Here is an 18,995-nt window from a genome sequence, read left to right as displayed (position 1 = left end):
GTTGCCACCTTCATTTCCTGAAAGTTTATTATCAATTTAGCTGTTTTTGAAAATTAGTAATTTATTTATTTATTTATTAGAACAGTGACAAACACCATATTTGGAAAGAGAAACAGGCAATTGCCCAAAACTTCTTCAATTCCTTGATTTTGGCACATAAATAGTCCAAAGTGAGGTTAAGTTTAAAATTTCTGTTTTCACCAAAGATTGAAAATTTATCTGTTACTTATTGAATGACCTTCGTACATTGCATAAGATTTCTATGTCTTATGATATTACTATTGGGGTAAAGTGGTAGTACATAACTGATGGTGAAAACATAGTAGAGCGGCGAAGGTAGCTTCTAGCTTGAGATTGCTAGATGTAATGCATTTTATGAAATGGGTCTAAACAAGCTTCTCCTCTATTCATCCCGAGAATGTGCCCTCATCTAATTAAATGTATTTAATTCATTACAACTTGTAATTTGAAAATATTACAAGGGTACGCCTACTATTTATTTTCTATAATTATATTTATCACTCTTTAGCTTGCAGATATCTTCGCCACTCCATTATGTTTGCACCCTGATGATTACATCATTAGACGGTGATATTTGAATGGAAATTACATGTTTTTTAGATAATTTTGAAGAAGTATGTCATATTTGAATGGAAACCACTTGATTCTCTTCTATTGTCTAGTCTTGCTCAACAGAGCGAACCAAATGTCGGGACAAGAGCAGGAAAAATTTCAAGTCGTGTTTAAATGGTAACGTCGCTATCATGTGATCTGCATCGGTGTGCACAAAATTTTTCTCATGAAATGATAGAAAAATAAATTAAAATTGTTCATTAATGAAGTAGAGCTCTTGTGATGTGTAGATTATTCATTATAAGCATCTATTTTATAGTCATAATACTTGATTGAGTGTAAAATATTCTAGAGAATATCCTAATTCAAATGTATACATAGAGAATAAATGTTGCATTAATGCTATAGCATGGGGGAAAACTTCAAGTAGGGAACTATAATGGCCGTCAAAGGGATCAGCCAATAGGAAACAAGAGTCGCCTTGGACACACTGCTCTTAATATATTCAGTGTATGTTCAGTGGAACAAGGCATAACCTATTTCGGACTATATGTAACATTATCTAAATTTGGGAAAGGAAAAGCACATTTTTTTCTCTCCCTATCATTTTAATGATGTACTTATTGTATGAATCAATAAAGAATAAAGTGGTAACCAACCGGAATCGGTTGAGGATCGTTAAGATGTTGGCCGAGCTGTTGAAAGATGGCAGGCACCTGCTGAGGCACATCATAGGGACTTGCGTTGATAAAGGCACACAAGCCTAGCACAGCTGCATGCCTTCCTGCCAACCACCCGTTCTTAGTCACGGCTTTCTTCTCCACCTTCGTCCTGCATCGCTTGCCAAAGTCAGTCTGCAATCAGCCGTTCAACAAACAGCCGTTTATTTATCGAGAAGTCAAATAAACGTTCAACTTTTATTCGATAAATTCTGGAGATAAAAAACTGAACAATAAAGCAGGATTCCCATATATCAGTGAACGTGTCCGGTAAAGTGAGAATATCATTCCCATTAGTTCTAGTGAGACTGTTCATACTCGATACTCCCTCGAACAGGCTTAGTAGGAATAGTCCTATAAACCCTCAAGGGAATTATATTTCCAAATCCTATTATATTAAGCAAGCAATTTCTGTATTTTTATATCTGGTTATTTATATTCATATCTGGTTATTTATGTTCAACGGATCTCGAAAACGGCTCTAACGATTTTCATGAAATTTGGAACATGGTAGGTTTATGATATGAAAATTTGATTTCACTAGGTCTCATCCTTGGGAAAACTCGCTGAACGACATTAAAAGGATAATTCATCCTTGCCTGAAACAGCTGAGACTTTCGTCGTCTGTGGATAGTAAAAAAGTGAGTGAGCGAGTGAGTATGTGAAAAATCAAAATATCGCATCCCTGAATTCATAAGATGAAATATAGCCAGCTGTGAAATAATAAACACGATCATTTTAGAGAATTGACTTCTGTTTATCAATAAATAAAAATAACGAGCGAAGCTCGGTGCACCGATATTTATATTGACATGTTATCTGATACTGATACAAGGGAATGTAGCTTTAAACTTGAAAAAATAAACCGGAAACGCGATCAGTCTATTGCCAAGATTATTCATAAATCTTTCACTAGCAATGAATTAAAGCTTATTTAAAACAAGGAGAAGCTATTAAAAGACTCTTCTTGTAGAATGACGAAGTATAAATTTAGGATAGAAATAAACAGATCGTTAGACCTAGTACTAATAACAGTTATATTCAATAAAAAAAAACTAACAATGTAGTAGCAGCAGCAGCTATTTCCTTTTTAAATGAGGAGGAAATAGCTTTATTTAATCTTTTATTACACTAGGAAACCAGTTGTGTCTGTGTAAAATTTAATAGCAGCGATTCGGCTTAATTCTCTAAAATGATTCTTGGACACCAATGGTGTCCCAGATCTCGTGTCCGTGCCATAAGAGACAATGCCTTGCAAATAGTTCGGTGTATTTATTGGTATCTCAAACTAGTGTTCTAGTGTAATACGAGCTTGAATAATTATTTCCTCCTTATGTGAAAAACATTAGTATTATGAGTGAATAAGTAATGAATATAATTTGATCGCGTTTCCAGTAGTGTGGTCAGTAAGAACAGAAAGCAATTAACGTAGTAAGCAGTAAATAAATATGAATTTGCAGTCTAAACATTATTTTCAATGTTTACAAATATTAAGCTAATGTCCATAAGAGATACAACTGAAATTAACTTATAAACTATCACCCGGTAACAGGTACGTCATTTAAATTTAAAAAAAAAATCATATCAATTTTGTATTATATACAACACAACTCAATATATAACAAATAAACAAATGTTGATAATCTTGAAAGATTAACAACTATATATCGTTATGATGAATTGGATCGTAAACTGACCAAAAGTTGTTGTTGAGCATCAACTGAGATGAAGTCACAATGGATGAGGCCGGACAACACTTGACTGGCCGTTTCTCGCACCTCAATGCGTTCATCGTTCAATAGGCTCAGCACTATTGTTTTAATCTGAAAATCAGTCAATTTTATACACATTAAACAAATAAATACATCAAATGTTATTACCAAAAAGGCGTTACAACATAGACAGTTCAAAACAAGAAAGATCAAACAAATGAATTATTGTCGTAGAACGTCCCATAAAAAGTGTTACTTATTTCAAAATATACCACAAAACACTAATATATTATTCAATAAATACCTGATATTATATATATATATATATATATATATATATATATATATATATATATATATATATATATGTGTGTGTGTGTGTGGTGTGTGTGTGTGTGGTGTGTGTGTGTGTGTGTGGTGTGTGTGTGTGTGTTGTGTGTGTGTGTGTAAGTGGGATGAATTAAGATAAGCATTTTTAGTTGAGTTCTGAATGTATTTCACTCCTGTTTGCAGACAAGATTTTTCTTAAGCAAACAGTATTGTATTCAATGATCTGTAACATGATTTATGTAACGGAATTTGTCATATAAGTGATGTCATTGAATAAAACTTGATTTGATTTAGGATTAATCAAAAGTATTTTCACAATAATTTAGTAAAGAAAATACAATAAATCCCAAAACAAGCATTTAGGAAGAATCAAAGTTATTCTCCCAATGATTTAGTCAATGAAAATATATGATTATTAATCTCTATTACACTGGATTATTATAGTATCTACGTGCTTTCGGATTGGCACGTCAAGCTGTCGAGCCCGGCTGAAGTATAACAGTTGTGGGATCCTTTGCTGGTATAAACTATAATATATTCAGGCTGGATGAGACTTTCTTTTAAGGAGTTACCCCACAAAAAACAATACATATATTTTCATTTCTTTTAGCACCTGCAATTTAAATGAAAATGGAAGAACGGGAAAAATGGAATTACTTTGAATTAAAGTAGATAATGATAAAATGAGCAAACTTGCCTCTGAAACCCAGCAATCATTACTGGCCAAAGTAGCCATATTGTGGAAAATGAAGACTTGCATAAACTGAAGACAGGTTTTCCGCACAGACCACGATTTGGATGTCGATACCTGGAATGAAATCAAAAATCTTTAATCAAGTTTGGGTTGAATTAGTTTGGCGTTTATTAGTTGTGACAGATAGCTAACAAAAATGAAGAGGATCAAAGAATAGAATCACATTCAATTCATCAATTCAAGTTTTTTTAACGTTTGAGTTGAATGGGCGATTTTTGAAACTTGGAGTCAAATTTATTTGAATTCAAGTATCCATAACCTCAAAAGTATATAATTATGAAGTAAAAATCTAAATAATCTCAAAGTTTTCTTCTTCATATAATATCTTCTGCAACATACTTTTTTATTTAGTCATTTTATACATTCTCCATTGACTGACAACTACCTCATTTTCCCATTTGTAGGTTGCATTTGTACCCTTGAGATTCAAGTTCTTAATCTTTATTATTAAGTACTAGTTTTTATTCTGTATTTTTTCAAGAAATTTGTTTTGGATCATTTTTGTTAAATATTTTTGAAAATCATTGCAACTCACACCAGCGCACAGGGTTTCCTTGCAGGTGTAGATTCTTATATATTTTTTTTGTCTTGAAAGTGTTGCATATTTTTTTGAGAATCAATAAATTTGAATTTGAATTTGAAAGTTGAATTCAGAAATCAAACAATTTCAACATCTACTTGAATCAACAAAACTTGAAGGATCTACAATGGTATAATGAATTCAACTTTTATATTTTCTCATTTTTATACATTCTAAATTGACATAACTGTTTTTATCTCATTTTTGCATTTGTAGGTTGGATTCTTGGATTGTACCTTCAAGATTCAAGTTGAATAAAAAAGTCAAACATGTTCAACATCTACTTCAATCGAAGGGTCTACTCTAAAAGAAGGGTCTACAATGGTATAGTGAATTCGACTTTTCTATTTCGTTATTTTTATACATTCTACATTGACTGACAACTATCTCATTTTACCATTTGTGGGTTGCATTGAAACCTCAACCCTCAAGATTCAAGTTAAATCCAGAAGTCAAACAATTTTAACAACTACTTGAATAATAAAAAAAAACTTGAAGAATGGTCTACATTGGTATAGTGAATTAAAAGTTTTCATTTAGTTATTTTTATACATTCTACATTGACTGACAACTGTTTCATTTCATTTTACCATAATTTGTAGGTTAGATTGTACCCTAAAGATTCAAGTTAAATCCAGAAGTCAAACAAGTTCAACATCTACTTGAATCGACAAAACTTGAAGAAGGGTCTACATTCGTACAGTGAATTCAAGTTTCTTTCCTTGTAAAGTTGATTTCAAGTCATTCAAAATACATTCGTTTTATATAAACGATAAGAAAACTTGAATTCAAGGAAACTGGGCTAACGTAAACGCCCCTTCACAAAAATGAAGAGAATTTCAATAATAATTTATTATTTTCTTTGGTTTTCTAATTACTAATCTTTATTTTTCTCTATTTTTCTGATTACTTTTCTTTGTTTTTTCTACCTTGGAGATGGCATCGACAGCACTGGACATGTGATGACGTGGCACGAGCGACTGCGACAGCGCGGCCAGGTAATGTTTGCACACCTGATACAGTTCGTCATCCGTCTCGTCGTTCTCCATCAGGCAGACCAGAGGCAACAGCTGCCAGTAGTCCGCCAGACTGCTCATCTTACCTCGAGACAGACTGCCTATCACCCATCTCATCACTGACAACAAAAATATTTCATTGCATTACAAAATAATATAGAACAAAGGTTTAGGTTTGATAAGGTTAATAAGTTACAAAAAAAAAACATGTGGAACAAAGGTTTAGCAGCTCATCTTAGATCTCGACAGACTACCAATCACCCATTTTATCACTATAGACAGAATATTTCATCGCATTACAAATATTGGAGAGCAAAGGGTTCAGTTAGGTTAGATTAGTTTAGTTTTGTTTAGGTTAGTTTAGATTAGGTTAGTTTAGAGTGAATTAAATTAGATTCGTCTGAATTAGTTTCTATTAGGTTGTTAGTTTAGCATGCATTAGTTAGAATTTTGGTTAGGTTGGATTTGTATAGGGTTAGCTTGGTCTAGATTAGTTTGGGTTAGTTTAGGTTTAATTTGGGTTGGATTGTAATATCATACATCGAAGAAATATTTAGAAGCTCATATTGGACCTCGACAGACTACCAATCACACATTTTATCACTGTCAACAAAATATTTCATTGCATTACAAAATAATATAGAACAAAGGTTTGGGTTTGATAAGGTTATGAAATTACAAAAAATATTGTGGAACAAAGGTTTAGCAGCTCATCTTAGATCTCGACAGACTGCCAATTACCCATTTCATCACTGTTAACAAAATATTTCATTGCATTACAAAATAATATTATAGAACAAAGTTTTTGGTTTGATAAGGTTACGAAATTACAAAAAATATTATAGAACAAAGGTTTAGCAGCTCATCTTGGATCTCGACAGATTGCCAATCACTCATTTCATCACTGTTAACAAAATATTTCATTGCATTAAAACAATTATAGAGAAAAAAGGTTTTGCACAGTTTAAACAGTTAGGTATGTACAGTAAAACAAGCCTGATGATGACAAAACTTTTACAACAAACAGTGAGTAAACACATTCTACTACTAAATTTTCATGAATTATTTATAGTAAGAAATTAACTACAGTTCTTAAATAAAAATACCAAGAAATTGTCAAAACCACAGATTTATTGATACTTAGAAATATCGGTTTCGGTTGTTACACCATTGTCAATCTCGGATAAACTCAGTTAAACGCAGATAAACGCAGTTTATCAGAGATTGACAATGGTGTAACAACTAAAACCGGTCTTTCTAAGTATCAATAAATCTGTGGTTTTGACATTTTCTTAGTATTTTTATTTACCGAGCGAGATGAGGTCTAAGATTCAAGTCGACGGTTTGGCATTTCTCTTAATGTTTATATGTTGCGCATTTACGGCGAAACGCGGTAATAGATATTCATGAAATTTGACAGGTATGTTCCTTTTTAAATTGCGCGTCGACGTATATACAAGGTTTTTGGAAATTTTGCATTTCAAGGATACTAAAAAAGGAGCCTACTTCATACGCCAATATCGGAGTAAAAAATCAGACTATAGAATTATCCATCATAAATCAGCTGTTTAGAGGGATGATTTATTACCAACCGTTCAAAAACATCAAACATCTTGAAAATATATCTTTCCATCAACGTTAGTAGACAGTTGACTATAATAATTACCCGTTCAAAAACATCGAACATCTTGAAAATGTATCTTTCAATCAACGTTGTAGACAGTTGCAGCTGGCAGCTAGAACTGATAACAGCGCTCACACTCACATTCCGGGACGACACGTCACGGTACGATAGGGCAGAAAGCTCTATGTTTATTTAGGATTTTTTCTAGACATTTTAAATTGATAAATTATTTATTAATTTTTGAGAAAACATAACAACAGGTCAATATAACTTACTGAGCGCGAGGTCTACTGTTCACAGGACTACTAGTTTAATATGAATAACTACCACAATATCAACTTCTCAACTACACAAAAAGTGTAACTACAGTTCATTGCTCTTTGCCCTCTTAGACCAGAAAGCTTGGCAAAATTAGAGGTACACACGAGTAGAGAAAGTTCTAGTTTTGTTGAAAAAGAAGTGTGTAACTGCTATTTCAAACTTTCCATATTTCATTGCCCAACCCTGTCAAAATCTATGGACAAAATCAATTTACTCCTTCATCCCTCACCCCACCATGAAACCTTTATTCACTAATTTAGTAATATACTGCAATGACAATAGAATGAACTCACCAGTTTTAAAAAGACGAATGGCAGCTTCTTCGACTTCAGTGTTTTCATCTTCATTATCACAGTCAACTTCCATTGCTTCGTCTGCAAATAAAACACATAAGTTATTTCAGACAAATTCTGGACTGTAACAACTAAAACCGGTCTTTCTAAGTATCAATAAATCTGTGGTTTTGACATTTTCTTAGTATTTTTATTTACCGAGCGAGATGAGGTCTAAGATTCAAGTCGACGGTTTGGCATTTCTCTTAATGTTTATATGTTGCGCATTTACGGCGAAACGCGGTAATAGATATTCATGAAATTTGACAGGTATGTTCCTTTTTAAATTGCGCGTCGACGTATATACAAGGTTTTTGGAAATTTTGCATTTCAAGGATACTATAAAAGGAAAAAGGAGCCTACTTCATACGCCAATATCGGAGTAAAAAATCAGACTATAGAATTATCCATCATAAATCAGCTGTTTAGAGGGATGATTTATTACCAACCGTTCAAAAACATCAAACATCTTGAAAATATATCTTTCCATCAACGTTAGTAGACAGTTGACTATAATAATTACCCGTTCAAAAACATCGAACATCTTGAAAATGTATCTTTCAATCAACGTTGTAGACAGTTGCAGCTGGCAGCTAGAACTGATAACAGCGCTCACACTCACATTCCGGGACGACACGTCACGGTACGATAGGGCAGAAAGCTCTATGTTTATTTAGGATTTTTTCTAGACATTTTAAATTGATAAATTATTTATTAATTTTTGAGAAAACATAACAACAGGTCAATATAACTTACTGAGCGCGAGGTCTACTGTTCACAGGACTACTAGTTTAATATGAATAACTACCACAATATCAACTTCTCAACTACACAAAAAGTGTAACTACAGTTCATTGCTCTTTGCCCTCTTAGACCAGAAAGCTTGGCAAAATTAGAGGTACACACGAGTAGAGAAAGTTCTAGTTTTGTTGAAAAAGAAGTGTGTAACTGCTATTTCAAACTTTCCATATTTCATTGCCCAACCCTGTCAAAATCTATGGACAAAATCAATTTACTCCTTCATCCCTCACCCCACCATGAAACCTTTATTCACTAATTTAGTAATATACTGCAATGACAATAGAATGAACTCACCAGTTTTAAAAAGACGAATGGCAGCTTCTTCGACTTCAGTGTTTTCATCTTCATTATCACAGTCAACTTCCATTGCTTCGTCTGCAAATAAAACACATAAGTTATTTCAGACAAATTCTGGACTATATCAAATATAATTACTTCCACTAGATTTCTTACTCACTATAATGAGGTTCACGTTAAAATGACAGTATTTGATTAACATTGGTGTTGCTATCCTTGTCTATCATTCGATAAAACGGATAATAGCGCTATCCATTCTTTGCTTTGCAATGTTGCTAAATTGTTTTTTAACAAAGTGGAAATATGGCTAACAAAATATTCAATCTAGATTATGAAAATGTATTATTCAAGTATTGAAAAATACAGAGTACAATCTCATTGGAAAGAAGATTTCAAACATAGCAAAGTGTATTTTTCTATAAACACTAAGGCTCTACTCACACTACCTCGACTCAAATCGTAAGACTCCAGTCGAGGATACTCCAGTCTCTTGACCTTACGACTTTTTTGCTCATTGACACTACTTCAGTTCCATGCTACTCCATTTTCTTACCTTACTTTATTAAAAATATAGGATCTAATTCGTCACTACTTAGCATGCAACAAATTTTATAATAATTATTATGAATATATTGTCTTATCTATTTCTTATTATTATCTCATCGAAAAATATCGGGGCACCGAGCTTCGCTCGTTATTTATTTAATGATAAACAGAACTCAATTATTTAAAACGATTGAGGAAGGACTAACAGGCATAGCCCAAAACTGTTTCTTCCCCGAATTTTGATTTATACATTATAAATATTCCAAAAAGTAGGTTATGTTCCATACACTTGAATTCAGGTCAAATTTACAGTGCAAATATATTTTGAAAACATAAAAGTTCTAATTTAGATTGTTTACATACCACATTGAATAACAAAATAACACTCACTAATCACTTAGAACTGTAAAATAATGATTAACTTTGAATATTATGATATATACCATCTCATGTCAACAAATCACATTATTTTGATCGAGTCAATTAAAATTTCTAGATTTCTCGCGAGATTCTTCATCTTCTATAAGCCGGCTCCGCGACGGAGATTGGCGATCATCAATGCAATCTGGATTCTATTGACTGCAGCTCGGAACAGAGATGTTGAGTCAATGTTGAACCACTCTCTCAGGTTCTTTAACCAGGATGTTTTCCTTCTTCCAGGCCGGCGTCTTCCTTCAACGCATCTCGCGAGATACGGTAAGCTAATTGATTACACGGCTGATCTCCAACACAGGCACAAGCATCTTCTGTTATCGATAGACGACAAAATCATCATCTGTTTTTCCAAGGATGAATTATCATTTTAATGTCGTTCAGCGAGTTTTCCCAAGGATGAGACCTAGTGCAATCGAATTTTTATATCATAAACCTACTATGTTCCAAATTTCGTGAAAATCGTTAGAGCCGTTTCCGAGATCCGTTGAACATAAATAACCAGATATAAATTAATATAAATAAATAACCAGATATAAAAATACCGCAATTGCTCGCTTAATATAATAGGATGATAAAACATCACTTTCATCAAACACAACCTCACTTTCATTAAAAATGCACGTTACTACGCAACTCAAGTCGTGGCTCGACCAACATGTCGAGTCAACTCTCGACTCAGTCTCACAGTCGCGAGGTCGCGGAGTCTACAGTCGACTGGTCTGAGTGTCACCATTTGAAAACACATGCTGCGTCGAGAAGAGACTAGAGTCGCGTAAGTGTGAGTTGAGCCTTAGTAATTATAGAATAATACGTGTATGGGAACAAAATAAAACAGTAATTTTGTCAACTGAAATTAGATTGAATATTACTCACAATTGGAATTGTCCTCAGGAGAGAAGTTGCAGAGAATATTGAGTTGGGGAAGCACATAACTGACAAAGTCTCTGACCGTAGGTGATGTGGTTCGGCAAATGTCACTGGACGTGCGCAGATCAGACTCGAAAATCGTAGCCAAAATACTGAAAAAAGAATTATTAGATTTTTAGTGGTTCTATGCAACTTGCACTTGCAAAATGTAATGCAGTTGGTTTCAAGTGAGTTCTTCAATTCAAGAGATCAGACTTGGAAACTCATCAGAGAAGAAATCTCATTCTGAATGTAACTTCATAGCTTTCAACTACAAAATCAAAGATTAGCGCGTGTTAAAAGTGTACATTCTGAAACAATAACTTTTCCCCTTGAAGGTTACGTTTCCCCGAGGGAGGAAAATTACCTTTTCCCATGATGTATACAACACTTTTCCCCCTCCTACATTTTTAAGAATATGGTATACGGTTCATCTTCCTGTTGTTTCAAACAGCTTGTTCAAAAATAACATTCAGCCAAATACAATGGAACAATTCATTATTGTTGAACAACTCAAATAAATACTTATTATTTACATAAATAAATTAACTCTAGATGAAACTAAACTAGATGAAACTACAAGAAAATTGTAAATTTTATATTGAAAGTCAGTGAGTTTACCTTCCTATCCGATCTCTGACATTCTGGAATGAGTGCATCAGGTGAGGCCGGATGTAGTCCAGCAGGCGATGGGATATTTCCGGCACTCTCCATACATTCTGATTTAGTGCCCCCAACAAAGCGTATAGTCGCCTGAAAAGTAATTCGTAATGTTTTGAGAAAATCGTATTTAAAAAAAAATCGATTTTTTTCTAACAATAGTGTATCTTCAACATTAGATTGAACAGGAAAACGGTGGTTTCAAAATAATAAAGTTAAAAATGTACAATGAAATACTTGGTACACTTCTTTTTATTGACACATGTTTTGACGTGTGTCATTTTCAAGTGTCCAGAAGAAATTATTAAAAAGCGTAAGATAAAAATACCCATAGGCTGAGTATAAAATTATTTATATGATTGTATTATAGATGTTATGCAATGTATAAATTGAGTAGATACTCAGCTCAAAAACTCTTCAATAATTGAAATAATGTAGAATCAAGATAACCTATCATTATTTATTTATTCTTTTTTTACAATGAAGCACAGATTGGGAGAGAAAAACTAAGAATACCTTGTAATATTTCTCTCCCAAATTTAGGTAACATTAAAAGTCCATATGAGGATACATTCTAAATGTTCAATACATTCTAAATTATAATTTTATTAATCAGGAGCTCAAAATGACATGTACTATAGGTTATTTCAGTATTTTCAAAAGATTAAAAATTCATCTTCATATTGAAATCTTTGTAGATAATTAAAATCTTCTGCAATCCATGATCCTCCCAGCTAAAATAAAATAATATTTTCAGTTGATAAATTGCATTATTTATGATTTAAAACACAAATAATATAATTACCCGCAGCCAATTAATGAGGATTCATTCCTAAGAGGGTCTTCTATGAGAACTTCGAACATCCATTGTTGTCTGTTGGGATCTCTATTTTTCTGAAAGAAAAATAATAAGAAAGTGATCACTAGGACGGAGCCCAAATCATATGCATTATAAACTTAATATAGAATCAAAGCTAGTAAAGAAATAATCAAGAAATTAATATAGTATCATAATACAGCTCAAGTACATAAAAATATTAGAATACGGTCGCCTTTATTAAAATAGTCAATCAAAGCCAGTATCTAAAAATTCTTCAACATCATTCCATAAAACATAATTTTTTTATCAACAGCTCTCAACATACACTTCAACCATTTTCAAAAACTCATTTCCATAGCCCTCATATTTGTTGGCTGTTTAAGCAGTTTAACTTAGTAGTTGACTAAGTTTCCATAGCCCTCATGTTTGTGGGCAGTTTGAGAAGTTTAACTTAGTAGTTGACCAAGTTTAACTTAGTAGTTGACCAAGTTTCCATAGCTCTCATGTTTGTGGGCAATTTGAGAAGTTTAACTCAGTAGTTGACCAAGTTTAACTTAGTATTTGACCAAGTTTCCATAGCTCTCATGTTTGTGGTCAGTTTGAAAAGTTTAACTTAGTAGTTGACCAAGTTTAACTTAGTAGTTGACTAAGTTTCCATAGCTCTCATGTTTATGGCAGTTTGAGAAGTTTAACTTAGTAGTTGCCTAAGTTTAACTTGGTAGTTGACTAAGTTCAACTTAGTGGTTGACTAAGTTTAACTTAGTAGTTGACTACGTACCGAGCAGGTAGCAAAGCAAACTCCCCAATCATTGACGGTCTCCTCTGTCATATTGTTCAGAGCTTGCCTAATTAGAGGAACCAAATAATTCTCCAGTTCCTCGACCTTTTTGTAAGGCCAATGTTTTGATCCTCGTACTAGACCTGCAACAAATCCACAATTTGGTTAATTTTTTTCTAGAATAATGATTTTTCTCTACAGTCTTCTCATTTTTAAGAACAACATTCTTAAACAAGACCCGTTTACTCAAAACACTTGAAATCAAGTTTTAATTAATCAAGGATTAAATCAAACTATGATCGTAACAATTAATCAAAGAATTACAATGTGTTGCTTTTCTGGTTGAAACCACCAGCTTTAAACGTTACCTAAATTATTCTCGTCGATGAAAATCTGATCACGTACAATAATAGATATTATAGATATTTTTGTAGTAAAATTCAAGATAAAAGTCCGGTTGCACAAAAGCCTGTCAAGTTTTAATTATGATTAAGTTTCACGAGAAACATTCAGAGAAGGATTTTTCGAAAAGAAAACTTCTCTGATTAGTGATTGGTTCTCATGAATTCAATCACGATTAAAATATAACAGGCTTTTGTGCAACCGGCACATAATAATGGAAAATGTCTCACCAGCTATAATTTCTGCCACACAGCGTTGGCTGCTCTCGTGCTTGTCTTGCACCAGCCTCTCCAGGTGCGGCTTGAAATTCACCAGAAATTGGTCGCCATGATTCCTGAACAGACTCTGTAACCGAAACATACAAACAAAAAACATAATAAGAGTGAATGCAGTCATACACTGCTGAAGTAGCATTCATATATAAATTTTATTATAAATGATTTCTATATTTTATTATTCAAATTCATAAATACATTTTCTTAGTGTTTTTATTGACCGAGCGAAGTGAGGTCTAAGATTCAAGTAGACGGTTTGGCATTTCTCTTAATGTTTAAATGTTTATATGATTATAGTTTATATGTTGCGCATTTACGGCGAAACGCGGTAATAGATTTTCATGAAATTCGACAGGTATGTTCCTTTTTTAATTGCGCGTCGCTTTTAATTGCATTTGAAGGATAATATAAAAGGAAAAAGGAGCCTCCTTCATACGCCAATATAAGAGTAAAAATCAGGCTATAGAATTATTCATCATAAATCAGCTGACAAGTAATTACACAGATGTGTGGAGAAGCCAGTCTATTGCTGTATTTCCATAAGGTCTATAGTTTCAATCAGGTACTTGTGGATGAGAATACTGCGTGAGGTCTACTGTTCACAGAACTACTAGTTGTTTATAGCCTTTAAAATTGATAGCGTTAACAATATTGTGCAGAAGACCTGTAGTTACAAATGACTCTGACTTTGACTAGGAAAGACAATCAAAATTCAAATGTAATCGAATTAAGGGTGCTTAGAAAAGTCTACGGTCCTGTTAAAGAAGGAGAAGAGTGAAGAAGGAGAACTAATGCAGAATTTGAAACATTAATAAGAGACCATAATATAGAACGCTTTATATAGGCGCAGAGAATAAGAAGGTTCAGACATGTTTACAGGATAAATTACAAATGTCATGATGTTTACAGAATGAATTACAAATGAAAATGATGTTTACAGGATGTTATGTCAGGATGATGCCAAAAATAATACTCAAAGGAAAGCTTCACTCGAGAAGGAAAAGGGGCAGACCGAGAATACGATGGGAAGATGAGATCAGGGATGATTTAATGAGATTTATAGAAGATAGAGTTGCTTGGAGGAATGTTGTGGAGGAGGCCAAAGCCCACAATAGGCTGTAGAGCTATAAAGAAAAAATAATTTTATGAAAAATGAAATTATTGAACAAACAATTATTTTGATAGTTACATAACCTCCATTCGGGAAATTCAGCAAACCTTGGAAGATAAGTTTTGGACTCAAAGACCAGGTTGCAACTATTAACCGCTGATTGAACACGTCATCCGCTTCTCTCATTTGTTGTATAGTGAGGTCCACGTTATAATGACAGTAGATAAAGATAGAAGAGTAGCGTTGCCTGTTCTCTGCCTTGATTAATTATATTTCCACACTGTCAAAAACATATTTGGCATCGTTATGCAGCTAGAAAAGGATAGTACCAACTATTTTGTGGAATGATAGACAAGGATAGCAATATCAAAGTTAATCAAATACTGCCATTATAACGTGGACCGCACTATAGTGACATTTAACCGTCATTTAATCACTGATAAATTTAATAGACGTAGGTGTAGCCGGGAGAATGTTTCTTGTTTCTTAATGTGTTATATCGATTTGATTAATAAATATCACAAATGAGAAGATTGATTCATCAACGAGAATATATCAATAGCCTATATAAAGGCTGTACATGCAATTTCGATGCACTTCTCTAAACTTCATGTACTTCAGATTTCATTGATGTTCTTGATTAATTTCATGATCCTCATATGATTTTGAAGAAAAATTAGGATTAACCAACGTAACAGGTGTGCTTCCTTAAACCTTGACGTAGAGATTATTGACTAATCAATAGGATAAATCGCTTAAATCAACTGATTAAAATGAATTGAAGAACAGAAAGTATCATGGGTAGCAGAAAAGCGCTCACCTTGAACAAGCTGAAATGAAATCCATTGAATTTGTCTTTTCCCTTCTTTTCTTCCATCGACAGGAAAAGTATTAGCTTATCAACATTGGCCGAGCTCGAGAAGAAATCATAGACCTCCTTCTCAGATTCTGATAAACTCTCATAGGACCTGTCTAGTGGAGGTTGCTTGGAAGCAGGAGCGTATGAATGAAGTACTCTGAAAATATATTAATCAGTACTGTATAATTTATAATACTGTCTAATAATTTATAATATTTATAGTACTGTCTAATATATATAGTACTGTATAATTTATTATTTATTGAACTCTAATCCGACAGCGCAAAGCACCGCTTGATTTCATTTCATCAATAAATAAATTTCTGTTCGAATTTAAAATATTCTAAAACATTCAGATTTTAGATTTATTTCAATCCATGATGATTAGATAAAACTCATTGAAATTGATCCAGTAGAGAATTTGATCTGAGGAAGTTGATAAATTATTTTGTCACATTACCTCTCACTTGAAACCCTCCGTTACACGGCTGATCTGTGAGATCAGAAAGTAGTTTTTTGGGATGTACAATTCTAGGGAGTAGCAGCAACAGGACTAGTATCCTAATACCTTCCTAGTTATTTCTAAGGAATGAGTTCTCATTGTTATCAATCATTTAGTTGTATTGGTATTGAAATGGCCTTTATTATTCACTGTATCTAAGAGATCACGTGACTAAAAATTCAACTTTCATTTTATTTTTTCATATAGTCAGTTTTTTATTATTCCTGTATTATATGGGCTGAGATAAACTATACTTTTATTCATCTAGTATTTCTGAATGTAAAAAGGTGTTGATTTCATAGATAACTGAATGTTTACTGTATGCCTGTACTACAAATGAGCCCCATTACTTCTCAACAGAGTGGGAAATGGTCATTCCCTTTAAATTCATTTTAAATTCCATTAATATAATTATACCTAGATTCATATTTCATCCATCTAATACCTTCAATATGTTATATTTGAGTAAAAATATTATACTCGAATTGATAAAGTGAAGGAAGATAACCTAATATTTAAACATACTGCTATCGACATTCATGCATATAATTTTTGTATCATAATATGTATAAATGAAATTGGGAAAAATTATGATTTTGAGTGAAGGGATCTGTCATATCACCGTGTACAATTGATGAAAAAGCGGTGTGTGTTGAAGGGCGTTTAAATTAGTCAAGTTTAATTGAATTCAAGTTTTTCATAACCTCAAAAGTATATAATAAAAAAATGTAATTAATTAAAAAGTTTACTTCATACTTTTCTTGCATCATACTTTTCCATTAAGTTGTTTTTATACATTCCAAATTGACTGACAGTCCCATTTTCCCAATTTTAGGTTGGATTGTATCTTCAAGATTCAAGTTTAATTCAAAAGTCAAATATGTTCAACATCTACAAAACTTGAAAAAGGGTCTTATTATTAAAACTTGAAAAAGGGTCTTATTATTATTTTGGAACGGACGGATTCAAGGATCCAAAGGCTCAAAGAACCCAACACGTCAACCGAAGCTTATTGTGTTCCCAAGTAGTATGTTAGTTAGGCAAACCAATACCTGTATCCTTTACAAGAACCAGGAGTTTTTCCCTATGCTTACATCCCATTCATCACCTGGTTGCTTGTCGCAATCCAGTGTGATATGCTTAGCAGTCTCTTCAAACTGATTAGTCCTCGTGACCTACGCGAGTTCCACTCCTGGCCTTCTTTGAAGGTCCTTCCGCTGAGGAAGGGGCGGCCAAGTTGCCTCTAGGGCGCCTGGCCACCCTTGACTCAGCCTCTTGACCCACATTTGTGACTGGAGTTTCACCCATCTCTGGTATCTTGGGTTTTTCTTTTCGCACCTCCAAAACTCTGCAGGGTCAAAAGCCTCACCTCTCCCAAGAAGTTTTGCCTGAATGGCCGCCCTTCTTTGAGCAGTGGTGAGTTTTGGCCTTTCCACCCACAAACTTGTGACCTACGTGAGTTCCACTTCTGGCTTTTTTGTAGGCTTTTCCGCTGAAGGAGGGGTCGCCAAATTTCCTCTAGGGCACCTGGTCACCCTCGACTCAGCCTCTTGACCCACATTTGTACCTGGAGTTTCACCCATCTCTGAACTCTTTGGTTTTTCTTTTTGCCCCTCCGAAAGTGCCCTGACGGGGCAGATCCCGTGGGTTTGAAGGCAAGGCTACTTCTGGAGTAGACTACTTCTGCATTGGGGTCCTTTTTAGTCGCCTCCTACGACAAGCAGGGATACTGTGAGTGAATTCTTGTTTTCAACACATTCTTGAGTACGATGTTCGACTCAAAACTCCCCCAACCCACTAGGGGCAAGGGACTACACAAGTATAGTGGTGTGTTCTTGTAACTTGACTCAAGTTTTCAAAATACATCCATTTTATACAAAACTTGAATTCAAGTAAACTTGACTAAATGTAAACGCCCTTTAAGGAGGGTTAACTTGATCTTGAACTAACTACTCTTAAAACTTGATTAAAACCAAAACTAACTTGGGCCAACTGTAGTAGCCAATGTGGAGTTTGTGCTTAGTTAAACTTGAATAATGTAAACCCTCTTTAAGGAGAGTTAACTTGATCTTGAACTAACTAATCTTAAAACTTGATTAAAACCATAACTGACTTGGGCCAACTGTAGTAGCCAATGTGGAGTTTGTGCTGGTAGCGCATCTCATCCCAGTCTTTTTCCGACTTGGGCTTATTAGCACTGTTGAAATGCAGCCACGCATTGTCCGCCCTGTCTCCAAACATCACCTTCTTGTCTCCCGAAGAGCCCATAAATTCCGGACTATCAGTTAGAATATCCTCTTTCAAATGTGGCCTCTTCATCTGCTTCAGAGCAAATGTCGTGCATCTTATTGCAATCTGACAACACAAACATTTGAAATTATTAAACTTATTAATTATTTTATAATAGAAATTTCAAAATTATTACATAATCCGAATTAATATCCAATAAATTACAGTTAACTTTTCTTCTAGGGTTATGCTGAGCCACAAGTCCATTCTAATAAGCCGTGGATCATTGATGCTCAAAAAGTCAAAATTACTCAAGCCATCAATGAGATTCAGCCCGAAATGTTTGCCAAATTGATCGAAAAATGGACTTCTCGGATCCCCAGCACCACACAAAGCCGAGGCAGCCAAATGAA

General features: G+C 33.9%; 1 protein-coding gene across 2 annotated transcripts in view; it reads right to left on the bottom strand.

Annotated features, from left to right (window-relative positions):
• Positions 1-18,995, bottom strand: part of LOC111046327 (proteasome activator complex subunit 4) — a 59,053-nt gene that overhangs the window by 1,335 nt on the left and 38,723 nt on the right. For both annotated transcript variants that reach the window (XM_039426716.1, XM_039426717.1), the window contains exons 22-33: positions 18,467-18,708; positions 15,813-16,008; positions 13,837-13,951; positions 13,205-13,347; positions 12,412-12,500; positions 11,568-11,699; positions 10,914-11,059; positions 9,057-9,137; positions 5,598-5,803; positions 4,032-4,142; positions 2,990-3,115; positions 1,233-1,427 (exon numbers count right to left, since the gene is read on the bottom strand). In XM_039426716.1, coding sequence (XP_039282650.1) covers positions 1,233-1,427; positions 2,990-3,115; positions 4,032-4,142; positions 5,598-5,803; positions 9,057-9,137; positions 10,914-11,059; positions 11,568-11,699; positions 12,412-12,500; positions 13,205-13,347; positions 13,837-13,951; positions 15,813-16,008; positions 18,467-18,708 — 1,782 coding nt within the window. The remainder of the gene's footprint in view (positions 1-1,232; positions 1,428-2,989; positions 3,116-4,031; positions 4,143-5,597; positions 5,804-9,056; positions 9,138-10,913; positions 11,060-11,567; positions 11,700-12,411; positions 12,501-13,204; positions 13,348-13,836; positions 13,952-15,812; positions 16,009-18,466; positions 18,709-18,995) is intronic.

The sequence above is a fragment of the Nilaparvata lugens genome, chromosome 4 (genome assembly GCF_014356525.2).
Source record: "Nilaparvata lugens isolate BPH chromosome 4, ASM1435652v1, whole genome shotgun sequence".
Lineage (NCBI taxonomy): Eukaryota > Metazoa > Arthropoda > Insecta > Hemiptera > Delphacidae > Nilaparvata > Nilaparvata lugens.
The sequence above is the reverse complement of the archived record's forward strand: the minus strand, read 5'-3'. Positions and strand labels throughout refer to the sequence as shown.